The sequence below is a fragment of the Lathamus discolor genome, chromosome 1, assembly GCF_037157495.1.
Source record: "Lathamus discolor isolate bLatDis1 chromosome 1, bLatDis1.hap1, whole genome shotgun sequence".
Lineage (NCBI taxonomy): Eukaryota > Metazoa > Chordata > Aves > Psittaciformes > Psittacidae > Lathamus > Lathamus discolor.
In genome coordinates this window covers 136,989,732-137,010,070 of record NC_088884.1, presented here as the reverse complement: position 1 = coordinate 137,010,070, position 20,339 = coordinate 136,989,732, and the positions used below count along the sequence as shown (strand labels likewise).

The window sequence follows — 20,339 nt, the reverse complement described above, 5'->3', positions numbered from 1 at the left end:
TCACCAAAGATTGTGATAGTCATAGAATGACAGCAACTTTCCTTTCTACCATCCCCAGCCAAATTTAGACCACTGAAGTACAGATGAAATGAGCTGGGTTGTCTTCGCGATTCTCTAAGCCATCTGCTCTCCAAAATCCCTGCATTCTTCTTACTAGGTCAGTCACTTGTCAGCCACACTGCAGTTATCAACACTCACACAGCTACAGACAGGGAAAACAGATGGTAATCTTCTGAACCTCCACCCCCTCGTACTGGAAGCAATGTCTAGCTCTCCACACTTGCTGCATGTGAGCAGCATTTAGCTAGACAAGACATTTAGCTAAACTGGAAACACCTCAAATGCAAATAAACCCACATTGATTATTAACATACCTCCTTTCTCCCTGGCATGGGGGAAGTCTCAAAGTTGCTTCTGTGATCAGACAGTGCCATCTCAGTCTCCTCACAACTGCTAGTCCTTAGAGGCTCTCACTGGTCTGACAGCGCAAATGGTTTTTGCAGTGCCTCATCAAATCAATCAAAAAACCCCACTCTCCTTGAAGTTTTAAAAATCACTCTTGCCTCCAACCAACTGCACAAACCAACCAATGCTTGAAAGACAGTTGAACTTCACAAGACTAGGACAGGAAATCACAGGGAGTTGCTTTTCAATTTCACTGACTTCAGCAGGGTCTTGGGGACTGGTTTACACCCTTTCTCCTCATCACTGTTGAGGACCGTCAACTGGCCACTCAGCAGTTTCTCATGACCAACAGCATTCAAGGCAGCGGGCACCACACACAAAAAAACCAACACAATTTCCCCCTCCTCCAAAAAAACACCCAACCAAAACCAAAACCCTTGTAGAACCAGCAGTAGGAGCACAGCAGCCTCAGAGTGCTGCCACAGAAATATGACAGATTCCCTATCTCTCACAGACAGTTATTGCAACGTAAGTAAAGAGTAGTAAATTTGGAGATAAGAAACACGCATCTGCTAAGGCTCATGTAATTTCCAAGTCCCCCGTTTCCAAGTCCCGTTCACTGACCTGGCCACCTGCGGTTTTGTTTAAACAGGCAAAACTCAATCCGTTTATTTGCTTACCTCTGCAAAGACTCTACAACAAATTTAACATCTGAAGCTTTCAAAAAACTACTATAAAAAATTGTGCATCTACCCCAAAATAGCAGAATCTTTACAAACCATGCCACAGCAAAGGCTGTAGCCTGACCTGCAATACTGAGTTGACATCACTTGAATATTTTCAGCTGCTATCACTCCTCACAGCTGCAGCCTACAACCTTAAATGACCATAATAATTTCAACACCAGTTATATCCTGTGTCAAAGCCTGGTTCATAAAAAGGGGACTACTGTACTCTACAGGCCTCAGTATTTATGTTTTCAAGCCCTCAGCTTATATGGTAAGGAAGAAAAAACCATGGTTTTGTTTCCTTTAAAAAGGCATTAGTGTCAATACACCAATGGATCAACTTCAAAGATGCTCCCATCAAAAAAAGCACAAGTAAAGCACTCCAAATTAGAAACACAACAAATGTAATGAAAGAAATAGAAAATTACAAACAGTTTAAAACAAAAATATTCAAGAAGAGCTATTAGTCATAAATAGACTTTATCAGAAATGTATGGGCCTACATTAGCCTTCATTCTCATCCTCCTCTATGAATGGGATTATGCAGTAGTACAATTAAAGCATGTCACAACTTTCTCATCACTGTGGTTGCTCCCAGGAACTGAAAATCTGCACTTTGTTGGTAAGCACCTGACCTGTGCTTTGTGTATCTGCTAAAAGGCTAAAAACTTTACAATCAGCATGCAGGTGAGAGGCAAAGATGATGCCTGGCTGACAGCGAGAGAGATGATACAGAAACTTAAACCCAAGTTTACAGCCATGACTGTGGGGAAACATTCCTGTGACTTTGACTGATACACAAAAAAATTGCTAAAGGAAGATAAAAGTGCTGTTACTGACAGCATTGACATATCAGCCTTAAACAACACTCATACAAGGTTATTATTCAAAACTATACATAACTGCACAGGCACTCCCCTGCTATTCATTCTCCTGTCTTTTGCCCACTCTACTGCATTTCAAAAGTGCCTGCCCATACCAGTGGGTGAGACCTCACCATCTTCCACAGTTACAACAGCCCACATCCAAAACGGTGCAAAGCACCAAGAGACTGGAAAGAGAAACACGTCAAGCTGTTTTGAACACCAATATCTGAAAGGTATCAATGAGCTTACAAATGAAAAGGGAAATTTGTGAAGCTGGAAAAATTACTTCATGACAGTGTGAAGCTGGCAAGGTGGTGACTAAGAAACACATGCAAGAAGCATAGGGTTACAGTATGGTATCACAATGCACATATCTAGGGGCACAAATACTAGAGGAGAAAAACAAAGATGAATTAAGGTGCCAAAATTAGCTCTGACTTTAACCAGTGTCACTTGTCAGAGCACCACTCTATCTGGGAGGATTGATTCTGCTTTTTAAAGCAAAGCTAGAGAATTTTAAAAGAGTAAGTAGACAAACAAAAGCAGCACTACACATACATACAGGTTAGGTACAGCACCAGTAGCTAAGCTTTACACAACCAGAATTCAAGAAGTAAGCAAGAGTGAGAAGTACAAAGACTGCAAACTCCCCAGGACATAAAAACACATGTCCCACCTACCAGGGCACTGCTTTATCCATAAGATCCTAACACTGCAGCAAGACGCAGTATCCATGCCATCCCCAGTTGAAGCCATGCCACTGTAGCGAGGGCAGCAAAGGCTAAAAGATGATGATCCCTGTTACAGCTCAGATGAATGTTATGCCATACAGGGCAAAAAGGAAAACTGTTTATCTTAATTCAGTATTTTCCTTATTCATTAAATACAGCATGCATAAGCAATGCTGAACACACACATACACAAAATTAGATTCTAGAAAGTATTCCGAGTCCAAAGTATTCAATCCAAATTTTAAAGTAATAGCTCAGAAGAGATTTTTTCCTTCATGGCACCTAAAAAGCTAAGTCACAGTTAGTTGCTTTCCAATTTTATTTTTTTTTTTTATAGTGTGCCATTTTATATGTGACTGTTTTTTTTTAATAATTGTCACAACAAAGATAATGCAGTTTCTTGACACTGGCACCACAGGTTCTTTACCAAAATGTACCTACTACTTCTTTAACGTGTTCTGTGAAGTGGAAAGTTAATAATATTTAAGTACTAGTATTTTCCCTTAGCTCTGTTGTTTGCAATTGCAGCACCAGAAAAGGCACTTTTGAGACATTTTGATTTTTACTATTAGAAATCAAATGGTATTACAGAAAATTGTTATGTTATTCTAGCCTAACACCTTATTTGCTCTAGATAAGAACAGAATGTGAGCCAAAAATAAGACAACAGTTGCACCTCTATTAGACACAGAATCATAGAATAGTTAGGGTCGGAAAGGACCTCAAGATCATCTAGTTGCAACCCCCCGGCCATGGGCAGGGACACCTCACACTAAACCATCCCACCCAAGGCTCTGTCTAACCTGGCCTCAACCGCCGCCAAGGATGGAGCATTCACAACTTCCTTGGGCAACCCATTCCAGTGCCTCACCACCCAACCATCTAGAACCACCATCTGCATTTCATCCAGGTCTTTGAGTAAGAAAACAGCTGGCTTCCTGATAGCCTGGTAGTGATTCAAAGTCACCTGGTTCAAAGCAGTAGCCTGACTTAATCAGAGTACCCCAGCACCTACCCCTAATGAGTTTCCAAGTTTTTTTAGAAGCTCTTGGAATATGAAAGCATTCTCATAATTCATGGATAGGTAACCGTTTCTCACATGTGCAGCCCACCTGTTGGACAAGATTCAGGAGTCAGTAAGACATTTACAAATCAAATCCAAAATCTTGCATCTTTAGAGAAGGAAGATTTAAAATGTTTCATGAAATGAGCTGCAAATGACAAAGTCAACCTCAAAGACTTCCAACTGCACTGAGCTGGTATTTAGACAAAACAAAACAAGGAAAAAAAACCCAAACAAAACAAAACAACCAACCAAACAAAAAAACCCCACAAAAAAACCCCAAAACTTATTTTTACCTGCAAATACATATCATAGCTTGGGGAAAAAAAATAAATCCAATGACCCAGTTGCCAATACCAAACCAGAAACTCGCAAATAAGAAGCTTTAGCTTTTACAAACTGTAAAGCTGAACTTCAACAGACACATTCACATGAAGGCCAAGCAGCAGAGTCAGAGGTACCAGGCCAAGGGAAAGAGTACATAGAAGGCTGAATACACCTGAGAAAATAAAGGTTTCAGGTACAACTTAATTCTTCCATTTCCCATCTCTTGATAACTGATACGCTGTTCTTTTTACGTACTTTTTACAGTACTAGCAAACCAATGAAACAAGTCTCACTGTGTGGCACTAAATTCAGGTTCATACAGTGCTTTACTTCTGAAATACACTAGGTCTTTCTTCCTTAAATTTGCACTGTACTTGATGGCAAGAGTACGGTACCATGTCCAAAGCATAAGTAGGCTTCAATGAAACTGTCAATGAATTCTGGAGACCACTGTTGGTAACAAAAGAATGGCTGCATGAGAGGATCTTGGTTTCAGTTGCAACTACTGAAAAGAGTATATTCCTAAAAAATGAGTATTTTAATTTCTCATCCTTACTTCAAGAGCCTTGATGCACACACACACACACACACACCCAAGTTGCTCCATCACAGCCCTGATGTTTTCTCCAAAAAACCTTCTCCTGCTGAGTACAAGATCCCAGACTTCACTTCCCAGATTTAAGCTGGTACCAATTATCTCTCTTCATGCCTCCTCAACAGTCGCCTTGTCAGGCAGCAACCTGTCACCCACAGTTTCCAGTTCCCTTTCTTGTGTTTAATTCTTCCCACCACCTGAGTGCACAAATCCTTGTCCAGTTTCACTTCTTCCTACCCTAAGCAGACACTCATCTCATGGTTTCATTTCAAGCCCACACTCCTTCAGGCCTTCCAGCAATCTTCCCGCAGCGCAACATTAAACACCCAGATTCACAGCTGCCCTTCCGTGCACTGTTGAGAGCTATGAATCCTACAGCAGTGCAAGGATACACAAAGCCAAAATTAAGGGGGTAAAGAAACGGCCGAACAAAATTCATAAATAGATGAGCTGCAGGTGTAAAACTGTGCTAAGCACTTGCTTGTGATGGAAGAATCATGACCTGAATTATTGAGTACTACTGCTACAATTATTATTGACTTATTGAGTACAGGTAATGCAAACAGAACCTGGCCCACACACTGTATATGTCAGCAGGTATATATGACGGTGTAAGCAAAAGCAGCTACTCCCATATCAACTACTACTCGAGTTTACTGTTCCTTCTGAAAGATGGTTATTCCAAACTTTTCCTGGGTCACTGACCCATCACCTTGCTGGCAACTCGTTCAACCACTCTTTCCCTTTCTGCCCTTTTGATTTCACACCTTACCACCTTGAAAGACTTTACCTCACTTACAAGCTTGACAGTTGATTACAATACTAAACATTCTCCTTCTGACAGTTTCCCAGTGGACTCTCACACCACTTTCTATACTCCTTAACTTTTGCATCAATTCTGCATTAATTGGAAGAATTAAACTTACCATATGGTTCTTTCTTACACCCATTTGCTTCCCAGAAAGTGTTCTATAAACAATTCTGTATTGCTTTCACTCAAACATAATGTTTTCCAAGTTAACACCACCAGCCATGTGCAACTGCTTCACTCAAGGACCAAGTGTAAAGTACAACATATAAAAACTACAGACATGCAGAGACACTTTCAGACATATATAAACAGCCAAGTTTATATAAGATGTATATATATATTTACACCAGTATAAAGCTAATATTGCTAAGTAGATACACTGGTGCTTCACAATATCCACAAGGCACAACGTGAGACATTTCCCTCACACCTCGGGATGACACACAGGCACTGCTAAGGTCTAGTTTGCAGCACAGTTAAGTGCAGAAACAAACCCTTGCTTCTGGCAGAGCCTTCTGCTTCACTATTTCCATGATTCAGTGGGGAACAAGAACTGTGTGAGCAGCCACCTCGGCCGTGGTGCTAAACATGCTCCTAGGACTCCTCCAACTACCTAAAATCCTCCCGACGGAGCAGATGTGGGCCCGTGGCGATAACAGCCCCTAGCAGCAGTGGATTTCTTACCAGCGAGGTCCAACGTCCTGTCCACGAAGACGATGGAGGCCTTGCTGGTGGCCATCCTCCTTCTGTTCCTGGCTGGGGCATAGCTTGCCAGCTCAGCAGCAACGACCCTGCTGAGGGCCCCCACGGCGAAGCTCTCCTCCCGCAGGCCCACCGCGGTGAGGAAAGAGTCGAGGTCTTCCACCAGGGCCCTCACCGCCGCCCGCAACTCGGCGGGCAGGGCGCCCGCACCGACCTCAGCGGGGCCGGGCCCGCCGGGGCCGGGCAGAGGCGGGAGGAGCGCCGCCAGGCCGGGCAGCAGGCACAGCTCCGCCGAAACAGGCGCCAGCAGCGGCGGGCCCCGCAGCACTACCTCGGCGCGGCCGCCTTCGCCCATCCACCGCTGCAGCGTCTCCTCCAGCTCGGCCGGGCCGCTGCCCTCCTCCTCGCCGCCGGCCACCAGCACGCAGTGCCGCACGGCGCCCCGGCCCAGCACACCGCGCACGGCAGCGGCTGCGCCGCCCCGCAGCCTCCCGCTCACCACAAATACGACACGGGTCCCCGCCGCAGACTCAGCGGCCAGCGCCCTGACGGCCAGCGCCCCCGCCGCCAGCAGCTCTCCCGCCCCGCCGCAGCCCCAGTGCAGCGCCTCGGCGGACGCCGCGTCCAGGAAGACGACGGCCTGGCGCGCCCTGGCAAGCACGGGCTCCCAGGCCTGCCGGCACACCCGCTGTAACTCCGGTACCGGCACCGCCATGGCGGCGGCAGGCAGCGCTGACAGACACAACACACCGCACGTGCGCGGCGCGCCGGCGGCGCCGCGGGATGACGCGGCGGGCTCGGGTTGGCTGCCTGCCGGCGGTGGGGCGGGCACTCCTTGACAGCCGGCGGGGGTGAGGTGCGGTACTTGTGCGGCTCGGGCGGGTTAACGGCGCCGGTGCGGCCTGCGCTCCTGCTGCGGGGTCTCACTTGGTGTCCGCCGGGGCTAACCCCCGCCCGGGGCTGTTACACCGCGAGAGCACCAACAGGGTACATCTCTGGGAGAGGGCGGGGGCCCTTCCGTCTGCTGGCAGTGCCAAATGCTGACAGGCGTTAAAACGTTCCTCTCACCCACAAACCTCATTCACTCACACCCCCCCCCCTTCTTGCCCTCCCCCTGCTCCTGGAGGGACAGAGAGGAGAATTGAAAAGAATGCAACTCCCACGGGTTGAGATAAGAACAGTTTAGTAACTAAGGTATAACATAGATCACTACTGCTACCACCAATAATAATAATGCTAAAGGAAATAACAAGGGAAGAGAATACAACACCTCAGCACCAGCCAACAGATAACTTGCCCCACTCCTCCCAGCCGAGTACCGACCGATACCTTGTCCAACCCTGCAGTCCCCAGCCCTTTCGGGGTAACTCCCCGTTACACCCTGGGCATGACGTGCTGTGGTATGGAATACCTCTTTGGTTAGCTTGGGTCAGGTGTCCTGTCTCTGCTTCCTCTCAGCTTCCCCTCCTCCCTGGCAGAGCATGAGGCTCAGGAAGTCCTTGGTCAGACCAAACATTTGAGCAGCAACTGAAAACATCGGCGTTATCAGCACTGTTCCCAGGCCAAAAAGTTAAAATATACCACTGCACTAGCTACCAAGAAGGAGAAAAATGACTGCTACTGCTGAACCCAGGACAGGTGATTCTCCTTTGAAAAGCTCTTGATCTCAAAATCAGCTTCAAAGCTAGCTGGAAAAAATGCCATAATATGTATCTACACTTTCTTCTCCCCAGAGAATGCATGGCTCACTTGCAAACCTGTGATCTGTGTAGTATTTCACTAGGGCCTCTTCAGCACAGAATGAGCTTTTTTTTTTTTTTTTTTTTTTTTGCATAATGGGATATCAGCAATTACATAAAGATAAATAATTTAATTGGTTCATCCACTCTTTTAGCTGATCTCATTATCTCATTAGGTCTCTTGCAGGTTTAGCTGGTTTCAACACTGAAAAACATGAGTAACGTGGAATCACCAGATTTCCAGTAATGAAATTAAATCCTTCCAGTCTGCTCCATGCTCCATACCCTGATGCATTTGTCCCTCTTCCAAACTCCGACTTAGGTCTTTGTGCTGTTCTAACCCTGATCTGTTATTTTAACCTTGCAGCATTAAATTTATGATGCTAAAAAATATGTAAGTTAGTAGCCCTTCTTGATTATTTTGATTTGAAAGATGCATGCAAAGAAAGGATCAAGGATGGTTAACCACTTGTGCAGAATTATCCTCCTCTCACATTGAATTACCTCAGAGATTATATATCTCTGACCTTTTGCTTTATGCTTGAGTGCCATGGACAACAGCTGAATATATTATGGCTCGTCCAACTCTTTAGTTACCTTTTTGGAAAGGCTGGGGTTTTTTTTAGAGATATTGCATCAAAACAGCAGATGCTTTTTTAAGGAAACAGGGAAGTTTTTTACTTTATAAATATTGTATAGATTACAACTAGTTCTGCATATTCTGATGTGGGCAAAAAAAGGATCACTAGCCAGAAGACAAAGCAAGGTTAATCAGTTTGAAGCACAGTGGTTAAATGACAAACCAAAATCATCTAAGTAGTTTTTACAGCTTATTTTATCCTATGTGCAAATTTACAACTACTCTGACAGGAAAAGAACTGTATTAAATGGTTCCCATATACTTGCTATCTTGCTGTGGGTTTCTGGAGTGCAGCCGGTGAGTTAAGATGTTTATGCAGCTCACAAAGATGTCATCTTCTGTCCTTGGCCTTTTAGCTACTCACAGGGACTTGGGAGAAGCCTTTTGTTCAGGCCTCAACAGCTGCTCTCGCTCTGTGCAGCTGTAAGAACCTGTAAGGTCCTTTCCAGAGGCTGGGACTGGTGGGAGGTTTCAGCTTTGAGGGAGGGCAGAGGTTGAAATGCCATCTAGGCCAGCACTCTGTCCCCAGAAGAAAAGCAGGAAACAGGTTCAAAGCACCTGCTCTGTCCAACCAGAACCAGAGGTGGGTGAAGACCTTCCTGGGACAGATGGAATGCTGGCAGCTGCTTTGGGGCCTTAGCCTTCCTGAGTCAGCTTCCAGTGTTCAAGCTGCTCAAGATGGATTTTTACATCACCACCAGCTCAATGTGATGTCTATTTAAAGGTTTCTACCAGGAACACTGCTTTGAGGTTCTGATTGATGTTTTCTAAGAGATTTTATCCTCTACACCTGCTCTTGATTTCTGTTTGTGGTGTTTTCCACAGACATATTTTCTTTCTTCTTGCATCTGCAATCAAGAGTTCTACTGCATCATTTAATGTTGGCCAGAAGTGTGTTAAATGGCCAAGTAAACAAAACCAGAATGAAAATTAAGAAAGATGCTGATGCCAAGTAAGAAGTACTAGAATACAAACTGATTTTATAAGAAACAAGTGTCTAAAAAGGTTTTGGGTGAAAATATTGACTTCACAATTGCATGATGAAAACCTACCCAATTATGCTGTACTTCATCATCTGCACACAACACACAAAAATTCATTTCAGGGGGGGGGAAAAAAGGCTTTTGAGAAGGTAGTTTGTCCATGTGAACTCCAGTGAAATATCATGCTGTACATGAAACTTTAAACCAAGGTTCACTATGCAGGCAACTCAAAGAACCAGCTCCCCCCACCCAGAGTCGTGATGTGTTTCTAATATACACACAGGCCCTCTATACTTGACTTTTTCACAAGCTGTCCTGCTGTGAAAAAGGGGTCCCTTCTTTAGTTTTAGCAAACATCCTAAGACAGTGAAGACTCCATTTGTACAGACATCTGGTCAAAAGTTGTTTTGACAGTTGCTGTAGTTAATTTTTCTAATGAATCTTGCAGCTGTTAATACAGCATTCACAGATGTAAGGTGAGAAAATCATCAATAAAAAAGCTTGCTTCTTCCCACCGCTTTTAAAATAGAGCAATTTCTTTGTGAAATGTGTAGTTACACTCTGTACGTTCACAGTGTACTATGAATGTTAAACTCCTACCGGAGCTAAAAATAAAAGTAGGCAATTTATGGAAGGGGGAAAAAAAAATCTATAAGGAGCTGTTAAACCTAAAATATTACCTCCAGCTGAGCGAGTCCCTGAGCTGAGGCTAAGACAGTACTAGTAAAAGTAGCAGCGTATTTATCCCGTGGTTACGCTCCCCACTGGCAGCTGCCATCAGTCTCCAGCAGCAGAAGCACAGCACTGGACCGTACATGTGTTTGGCCAAGTCCTGCTTCTGGAGACGGCGAGCATGTCCTAGCGGAGATCGCCACGCTGCCAGGGAGCCCTGCTGAAGGGACGGCGAACGGGCGCTCGGGGCTGCAGAAGAGCGCAAGGACCGCCGAGAGCAGCGGAGACAAAGGGCAGCGAGGGGAAGTGAACGCGGCTCCGGCAGGCACGCCGCGGCAGGGGAGGGCACGGCCGAGGTGAGTCCCCGCGCCTGGCAGCGCGCGGAAACGCTACCGGCCGTGCCAGAGCGGCCCGGGCAGCGCGGCCCGGCTCCGCCGGGGCCGCCCCCCGCGTGCCCGTGCCCGGGGCGCCGCGGGGCCGGGCCGGGCCCGCTTCCTGTGCGTGTCACTCACTCCGCGGGGGAGGGGAAGCCGCGAGCAGGCAGCGGCGGTTCCTGCGCGAGCGGTGCCGGTGGGCCGGCCGCACGCACGCTCGCAGACCCCCTGCCGCCGCCCGGCTGCGGCCTGAAACGCCGGCGGAGGCCCGGGGCAGCGCGCTGGTGGTGTCCAGCGGCGAGAGGCCCGGGCGCCGTCGGGCCTGGGCCCTCGCCTCCCGCGGGAGGCGGCCATGTCTACCGGCGAGGTGGAGCGGCTGTCGGCGGATCTCGGTGGGGGCGCCGGGGACGAGGAGGAGGAGTGGCTCTATGGCGGTACGGACTTTCCCAGACCCCCGCTCCCAGCCCACCCGCCCCGTACGCCGGCCCGGCTCGCTTCCCCGGCAGCCGCAGCGCAGGGAGAGGGGGTGTGTAGGCCGCGGCGTGCGCCACCTCGCCAGGCCGGCCTGTGCCTGAGCGCGGCCCGCACCTGCCCGCCGAGCCGGGCTAGCCAGCGGCCGGTTAAAGGCGTCCCCCCGTCCCGCCACCCCCGCGGCTGCTCAGTCCCCTCCTCCTGGCCGGCCCTCCGGTGGTGCCGTCCCGGGCCGGCGAGCGGCCCCCTCCCCGCCGCGGCGGTGCCGGCTCCCTGCCCCCTCCTCCGCGGGCGGTTGGCTGCCGGCTCCTCTGCTCTGGCTGCGCAGGTCGAGGCATGCTGGGCCTCCCGCATGGCGCTCCTGCCCCACACGCACCCCTGGGGCGGCCGAGCCTCTCCTCAGTACCCCCTGCCTGGCCTCCCGGCGTTGAAATACTGAAGCAGCCTTAAACTTTAGGGCATAAACTTTGTTCACAACTTCAGGGACTTTTAAGTTGAAATTATAACGAAACTTGTAAATAAATCCTGCCAATGTAGAAGACCTGTGGGCATTGAGTGCTGTGAGGGCTTAGGGGGTCTGCTCTACTGATACCACAATTGAAATGTTATTAAAATGTCTCAATAATAAACTGAAGAGTTACCTAATCATCTGCATGGCAAGATATCTGTGATGGTTCGTATTAAGGGGATTTTATTCTTAACTACTGTATTTCTTTTCTCTTGTGGTAGATGAAAATGAAGCAGAAAGACCAGAGGAAGAAAAACCTAGGTGAGCATCTTGACAAATGGGAGCTCTGTAGCACAGCTGCACGAAAAAGTTATTAATTACGTTCTTTTTCCCAACTGCTTGAAAGTCCATAGCACCTGAACACACTGTGGTGTCTTTGAAAATCTCCTTAACGTAGTATGTTTGGTCTGCTAGAATGACATGGCTTTTCTATGAAATGCTTTTACCTGGGAAATTGGGATGCTTGAGTATAACACTTATTTGAAGTTTTAATTGTATGGAGAGCAGTAGTTCCTTGCAAAATGCCAAGAGATCTTTCATTTCTATAATCATGGTGTTTTGCAGTCTTGGTAATGGATCAGGACTTCATTTGTTCGAGGTGAATCAGATATTAAAAGACAGGCCTCTCTCCCAGAGAGTTTACAATGTAGTTACAAAAAGAATACTAAGAAGCAGTATCTAAGAAGATGATCAGTTAGTTTGGTGTGCATTGTTACATAACACATCAGCTGAGGGTTTGGGGGCTGTGGTTTTTTTTTTTAGTAAGAGAGTTTTTGAAGGAAATTTGGAAAAACTTTGGAAATATTTGGGGCAGCCTGCTTGAGCTATAAGGAGCTATATGAGGGAAAGCACAAAGATGTTCCTTTGAAAATCATTGCTAAACTGTGGAAATTATTGATTGTCAAGATAAATTTAATAAAAGAGAAGCCGATGCAAGAAAGCATGAACTTTTATTTTCTATAAATGCTTACAGTCAGCAGTGATTTATTTTCAAGAACTCTTGAATTGAGTTACCTTTGCTCTACTTCTTGTCCATAAGCTTGCTCAATTGCTTTTTCTTTAACACATGTCAGATTTTGACAGGGAAAGAGTGATACAGCAGTAATGGCCTCCACCACTTGACTGCATAAAATCTCGTTTTGAAGCAGTTACTGATGCGATCACTTCCCCATTAGTTCTTGTATAAGAAACAGAGTTGTTTCCTGTTGCCTTTTCCATGTCACTTAACAGTTTTCTGTTGCATTTATCTTGGATCATCTCTTGCAGCACAAAGAATTCCAATTATTTATTTGCTCTTTATTTGGAAGCTATTCCATATCAGTTGATTCCTTATGTCCAGGTACCTTTTGACCTGGCGCTTTTGTCAGTATTACTGTTGTTTTAAGAAAATTATTTGCTTGGCGACCAAAATGATCTTTAGAAACAGTGGTCTGCAGAGTCTGGCTTGACATTTGGCTGCTTCAATACACAGTATGGACTAAAAAGCAAAGCAAATAGTAGTATATGCATCTCATGAGCTGTATTTGGAACTCTGGAAGTTTAGTGACATTTTACCTGCTCAAAGTTTTGGTCTCTGGACTGTTAGTTTTGGCCTTTTTCAGGTATATTTAAGAATTGTGAGGTTTTATTCAGATTCTGTAGCTAGCCTGTCATTTTAATGGGTGATGAGGTGGATTAGTCAAGTTTAAATCTTGGGGTCATGCCTGTGCTCTGGTGCAGTGCTTGCGAGTGGGTATTTTGCCAACAGAAGATGGGATCAAAATCATTCTGTTCAATAAAAATTGGCAGTGCTCGGTCCATTTCAGGGATATTATTTCAGTGAAAGAATATTGTTTCTAAATGGCTCCTTGCTTACTCTGCTGTTTGTGGTGCAACAGCCTAACAGTTAATGTAACTGTGGAAATGAAAACATTGCTGTGAAATAAGCAGTAGTAGGTAAACCCAGTGACACAGCTTGTTTGTATGGGTTTGACAGTGCTGTTCACTTTAGATGGACCAGTAGTTTTAAAACTTTTACAGTTTTCAGTCTACAGTTAAAATCTAATTGAATTCATCATTGAATTGTAGCTATTCTGTATGGTGGAAGAAAATTTCACAATGCAAATGTGGGAATTTTAATTCAGTGCAACATTACTTATGGGTATTTGTTTAATTTCCATTATGTCTTTGCAAAGTCTGCAGGGGTAAAAAATAAGAAAACTGTTATTCTTCATATATGATGAAACATTTCACTTTGATTTCAAAAGTGGATCCAGGTGTAGTGCCTTTTCACTTGTTCTATTCTGTGAACATCTGGTTAGTATGACTTCTGATAGCTAAATATTATCCTGCTAATATGAAGCTACATTCATCTAGAAATTAGTTTAATAAATTATTTTAATTAATGCAGAAGATAGGTGGAACTTTAGGTCTTTTCCAGAATGATGTAGTAAGGCTTTTTTCATCATGTGCAATAATATGTGGATAGATACCTACTCTCATCTTTCTCTGTTTTTGTTTAAGTGCTCCACCCCCACCTGGAAATGAAGAGGAAGCTGCAGAAAATGGCGTTGTGAAAACGGTAGTTTTAAATGTGTTTTTGGAATACTGCTTTAATTTGGTTTGATTTATGGAGTACTCGTAATTTGGCTAGGACTTATCATTAAATTTAATGCATAAATGTATGCTGCTTTTTTTTTCTTTTCTGAAAGGTGTTTGACACTATCTGCAGAAACTCTGTAGAAATTACTAAATTAAGAAATCCAGTTTTCAGCTGCAGTCTGCTTTTTAAATCCAACTTACAGAAAATAGATGAATAATGCTTCGCTTACTTTGCGGGGAAAGGCGGTGCTTCAAACATGTTTTCAAAATGATACTCTGTAATTTTCCTCACTGATAGGAAAATAAAATCCTTTGATCATTTTCTGTCTTTCTGCGTGTGATAAACAATCAGCATTTGCCAAACTGTGTGAAAATATGGGTTAAGAGGTGAATTACGCATGCCTTTCAGAGGCAGCAAAACAGACTTGCTCAGTGGTAGTCTTCTATGTGCAGTATGTCAGAACTTCAGTGTTAGTAGGGTGAAGGAAGGGAGCAGGAAATGAAATTTACAGTTGCAGTGTTGATGAAAGTCTTCAGTTTATTGTGAATGGAAGTGGTTTAAATCTCTTCTATGAAAAAATAGTAGTGTTACTTAACTGGGATATTTAGGTTATCTCTTGCAAGAATTCTCTTAAGTGATGCAGTAACAACTCTCATATTTGTGAAAATTTTAAGGACTGGTCTCTCAAAAATATATTTTTTTTTCCATTAAGTCTAATACTTTATTTATAAAAGATATTATAACTACTTAAAGTTGGGGGAAAACTTTAAAACCCTATTTTAGTTGTTTAAACTGAAAAGCTCCTAATTTAAGTGCACCAAAGACTTCGTGCTGATGCTAATCCTGTAAGTGGACAGTAGGTTTAATATGTTAGGTACAGGGAGAAGACTTGCTAGTTTCAGAATACTTCTGAAAATCCTCATTGGTGCAGTTCCCTTGTACTTGCCTCTCTTTGTATTTTTCACCTATATAAAGCCTAGTGTTAGGGTATCATCAGAATATCTCCACAGAACTGAGAACTTTGTGTTAAAAGGTGCATATGAAGGGTCAGCAGCAACCTAGAAAAATGGGTGGTGTTCAAGCTGGTTGAATAAGAAAAGGAGACTATTTCTGTGAGGAAGGACCTAAGAAAGCATTGTTTGTAAGTGAAATTGGCTTTTGTTGCTCCAGACAAAATTTTATTTTCCATTCAATGTATTTGTAATGGCTGTCTGCTGAGTGGGTTGCCTGAGTGGGTGTGGGAGATTGGTGAACTCTTCAGCTGTGCAGCATTGAAGGCTGTCTTCTGTGTTCAGCTGTCATTTACAGGATATATATACTGATGTAGACTACCTCCCCCTAGATTATACTCTTAATTGTTACGTAAATCATATTCATGTTGTATAGCAAGGATGAACTGTACTCGAATACCTTATCATCTGCACACCTGCTTATTTTTGTCTAATTTATGTACCAGGCAAGTTTAGAGATGGTACAGTAGGTAAGGGTTAGAGCTTGGCTATGCTTGGAAAACTTCAGATTACCTGGGCAGAATCAACTTGACTTTGGTATGCTCAGACTCTTGCTGGAGGATTCAACAAGTATGTGAATAAAGATGATCTGGTTGCTAAAGTTCACTTGGATTCCACAAAGATTTTTTTTAATAAGTTCCTCACCAAAGGATTTTAAGCAAAGTAAGCAGCTATAGGAGGAGTCCCTCATGATAATTGATGTGTAAAAGATAGAAAACATAGGGTCAAAGTCTAAGTTCAGTTTAGGCAGTGAAGGAGGATCACCTCCAGTGGGGATTCACTGGAATGTTTTTCATAACCTGTGCTGTTTAGTGTGTTTATAAATTACTTAGAAAAAGGAGCAAATTGTGGGATTACAAGTTTTCTGATATTAGAAAGTTATTCAAGGACTATCTCTGAAGAACTGACTGGTTAATAAATGGTCACTGAAATTCTGTATAGAAAAAGAAGAGTGATGTTCATGGGAGGAAGAGAGGCTTACAAATAAAATGGTGATTTCTGAGGTCATCATTGCCACTTAGGAGGGACTCACTAAGATACATAGAAAGAGCCACAAAACTGGTGGTTACATGCTTGTATGGAGTCTAAAAAGCAGTTAAACTTTGGGATGTTGCAGAAAATAGAGAACAAAATTAAAGATATCTTTACACCATAAATTCATGCTTCAGTTTCACCCTGAATTTTGTGTGCTATTGTAAAGACTTTACTTCAACTGAAAAAAGTTGAGAGAAGAGCAGGAAGAGTGGTTGAGGTATCTTCCATACAAGGAATGGCTGAGTACATAAGGACTTCCCAACCAGGAAGAGAAGCATGTATACCATATGATGGAGGCTAACAAAATCATGTATTGACCTTATAAATAAGGATTGACTCCTTACAGTCCCTTACCATGAGAACTGTAACTTTTAAATGAAAATCGTAGGAGCCAGGATGGAAAGAAAGAAAGAAATGAGGTTGAATCTTCATGCAGTAGACAGTGCTATGATGCTCCTTGCCAAAGAGAGTGTCATTGCTGGGAGTTTATATGAGTCCAAGGGAAGTCTGGGCAAGTACATGACAGAAGGACCCATTAGGGGTTACTAAAAAGACAAACCATAACTGACAGGGAATTCCCTGACCTGATAATAATCAATAGCTGAAAGAGTGTTAGGGTGGAACATCATACGCGTTTGCCCTGGTTTTTTTTTCTCTCCTCTGTGGTCTCTGGGAGGGGAAAACTAAAACAAAACACCAAACCAAAAATGCTGGACTAGATAAACTGTTGGTATGGACTGGCATGACAGTTTTATTTATAAGCAAGCTTGACTGTTGTGGGCCAGAACAGCGTGCAGTGTGCTTTTGTATCTGTATTTTTATCCTGTTCACTTGAAAATCTCAAGCTTTTTACATAGTTTACTAATGCTAGGAACTGAATAGATTTTTCTGAAGCACAGTGTCTACAACTGGAAAAACATTTCAGTTACTCAGGACATGTAATTGAGGATGCCAAGAGGCTAGTCTTGCATATGTTTAGGCTCTTGCCTGACTGACGAGTAAAACCAGTATGAGTGAGCTAGATGGAGAGAAGAAGGATACTAGTGGAAGCTATTTGATGCTTATTTAGGAAATGTCATGCTTCAGAAACAGACCTTATTATTAAAGATAGTTCCCTTTTTTGATGTAGATGTCTCAGATCCTTGTAGCATTTCATCAGATGAGCCTCCTAAGTGTACTGTTAATGATACCCAGTTTTGAGGTCTAGAAGAAGTTCTTCCTCTCAGAGATTTCTAGAACAGATAGTTTTGATTGGATTATTTTTCCTCTATAAAGGTAAGTGACTGCATTTTGTCTAAGCAATGACTTTTTCTTTTGTAGAAGGTGGCAGAGGCTGAGGATGACAGTGATAGTGATAGTGATGATGATGAAGATGATGTTCAAGTCACCATAGGGGATATTAAAACAGGAGCTCCACAGTATGGGTAAGTTATTTGCAGATATTAACTGGGGGAACTTCCAAGATTGCATGTACTTATTAATTCAGGCTCTTTAATACTAGTCAGAGCAAATTGTATGCATAGTTAGTGTCAATTTAGTTTGGATTTGGGTTTTTTTTCAGGTTTTTAACAATGTTTTTAAGGATATAGAGATTTGAAAGCAAAAAAGTGAAACAAAGTCAATTAAATGTCATAATGGAAGAGCTGTTGTATGAGTTAAGAGCTGTTACATGAGCTAAATTGTTTTCAGATTTTTAGAAATAATAGTATTAAGTTTGTAAAGTTGAGTGTTGTTATTAATTATGGAATAGCTGTGTTACATGACATTTTTAGGGTCGTTAGTGTGACAGTGATATTTCTGTGCAAATGGTAACCATGGAGAACATTAGAAGCATTTCTCTTTAGTCCTGTTTGTGGTGGAGACAGTTCTAATTAGATCTTGATGGTTTCAAGTCTTATTGATGTTCTCAAATAAGAATTTAACGTACTTCAGGATGGAGCCGCCAGTCTCTAGAGATAATTTCTCAACATCATAGTTTTGGCATTTGTACTATATAAGAATTCTTTTGCGGCTGTTGTTGCTCCATATTCCTTCTCTTGATAAAGGATTTGTTTTTCACTGAACTCTTTCAAACAGTGTTAATTTTTACCCTAAATTATGAAATACTATTTTTCATTACATGGAAGCTTGCTGAGAGAAGTGGTTTTCTTGTTTGTCCTGGCAATCCTAATGTTTTTATGCTTATTAAAACCATCATTAAAAAGGCATTATTCTTAATAGAATTATGTCAGGTCTGCAGGTAGGTCTGACTCATGTATATTATTGTGTTCTTAACTTTAGAATGCAGGTGATTTACTCATTTTTGAAACATAGTATTTTTAAACTTTCAGTATTTCATATCCTACACTAACTGTGCAAAGGTAATATAAAAAATAGCAGTTATTTCAGTTCTTTATTTGTCTGCTTTCAGTAGCTTGCAGAATGCTTGTGGTGTAGGCAGCAATCTCAAATTTTGTGTGAGTAAAGCAAAACTAGATTTATATTCTTAGTGTATTTGCTGGTGCTCTTTCCAGAATACAGAAAACAATGAGCAGATGATGCTAACTGCAATTCAATAGTAGGAAGTTTTATGTAAAAATGGTTGTTTTCTGAAAAACCTTTTTTTCTGTGCCAACTGGACAGAAAGTTCATAGAAAGGTAGTAATCTAAAACAAACTCAACATCGCTGTTCATTTTAACTTCAGGAGAACAAGTTCCTTTTATAGGATTAAATGATTTTTCATATAGTAGTCAACTGCTGTTTGAAAAAACACGAGATTTGTTTGACAAAGTCATGCACAAATACAGCATAGGAGATCAAGAAGGTTAAATGTTTTGTGTTAGTTTTATACTGATTGTACTTGAATGTAAACTAAAACTGCTTGGAAGTGGTACTGTAAACTATATACTGACTTCTAATTACATGCTAATCTCATTATGTTTATGGGTTTGTACCACCTGTGAGGATGAACTACGTTATACACAAATGGTAGTGAACGCAAGCTCTCAGTTTTCCAAATTAACAATACTGTAATTCCTAAGGTAGTTGTATCAGTCCAGTATCAAGATTTCTGACTACATTCTTATGAATAAAGCTCTCAAGTGTTTAAGAAAGCAAAATGTTACATACTTTTCTGTTAGTCCCAAGAATGGATGATTTGCTAGAAGTACATTGAAACTAGTAGCCTTTCAATCATTGTAGAGAAATGTTTGCATTTTACACTTCTGTACGGATTAAATGGAATAGTTACAAAAAAAATGGATCTGTCTAAACCCTTTCCTTTTTTATTTATTTTGTTTTTACTCTAATCCCCAGAGTGTCATCTGTATCCCTAAATGAACTGCATTTTTCCTTTCTTTCTTCTGGTTCTGTCCATTCTTGTTTCTGTGAAGGTCTTTATCCTTTCAACTCAGGAAGAGTGACTGGGACTTGCTTCACAACTGTTTATTAGTTGGAGAAGTTGCTACTGAGCATAGAAAGGTACACTCTCTTCCTCCTAGGCTCATCTCTTTGCAGTGTTACCAGCTTGGAAAGCTAGAGGTTCAGGATGGCGATTGAGCCTGAGTCCAGTTTGTTTCTGGATCTAGCTAACTCTTGTTTTGTGTTTTCTTCTGTTTTAAGAGTTTTATCTGTCTCACTCAGTTTTTTGTTGATTTCTTTCAAGTTATGGAGCAGCACCTGTGAATCTCAATATTAAGACAGGAGGAGGACGAACTTATGGATCTTCTGGTAAGAAAATATTGACACAGTAATATTAGTAAAAATGAAAAAAAAAACGTTTGACTGTTTTAGGTTAAGGAAATAATTTTCACTTCCAAAACTTGTTGATAAACTTAAATCTGACTTTTTATTACTATTTTAAATGTATTACAGCTGTTAAAACTCTATTTGGTAGAGACAAAAAACTCTAACTCTCTAACTTTTCTTCACAGGTGCAAAAGTTAAAGGGGTAGATCTGGATGCACCAGGGAGTATAAATGGTGTGCCACTTCTGGAAGTAGATTTAGATTCTTTTGAGGATAAACCTTGGAGAAAGCCAGGTAATGCCATTGTTTACATTAACTGATATGTAGGTATTCAGTAGGTTATTTTAACAATAGTTCCCCTTTACTGCATGT

The 20,339-nt window shown here is 42.7% G+C and overlaps 2 protein-coding genes across 7 annotated transcripts in view; one reads left to right on the top strand and one right to left on the bottom strand.

The window, feature by feature from the left end:
• Window positions 1–6,994, bottom strand: part of SCFD2 (sec1 family domain containing 2) — a 194,059-nt gene extending 187,065 nt beyond the window's left edge. The window contains exon 1 of the mRNA XM_065697335.1: window positions 6,211–6,994. Within this exon, the coding sequence (XP_065553407.1) occupies window positions 6,211–6,943 (733 nt within the window). The 5' untranslated portion in view covers window positions 6,944–6,994. The remainder of the gene's footprint in view (window positions 1–6,210) is intronic.
• A 3,912-nt stretch (window positions 6,995–10,906) lies between these two features.
• The window catches only part of FIP1L1 (factor interacting with PAPOLA and CPSF1), a 41,570-nt gene continuing 32,137 nt past the window's right edge, over window positions 10,907–20,339 (top strand). For all 6 annotated transcript variants that reach the window (XM_065697324.1, XM_065697297.1, XM_065697315.1 and 3 more), the window contains exons 1-6: window positions 10,907–11,070; window positions 11,837–11,876; window positions 14,118–14,175; window positions 17,562–17,665; window positions 19,886–19,950; window positions 20,154–20,261. In XM_065697324.1, coding sequence (XP_065553396.1) covers window positions 10,989–11,070; window positions 11,837–11,876; window positions 14,118–14,175; window positions 17,562–17,665; window positions 19,886–19,950; window positions 20,154–20,261 — 457 coding nt within the window. In that variant the 5' untranslated portion in view covers window positions 10,907–10,988. The remainder of the gene's footprint in view (window positions 11,071–11,836; window positions 11,877–14,117; window positions 14,176–17,561; window positions 17,666–19,885; window positions 19,951–20,153; window positions 20,262–20,339) is intronic.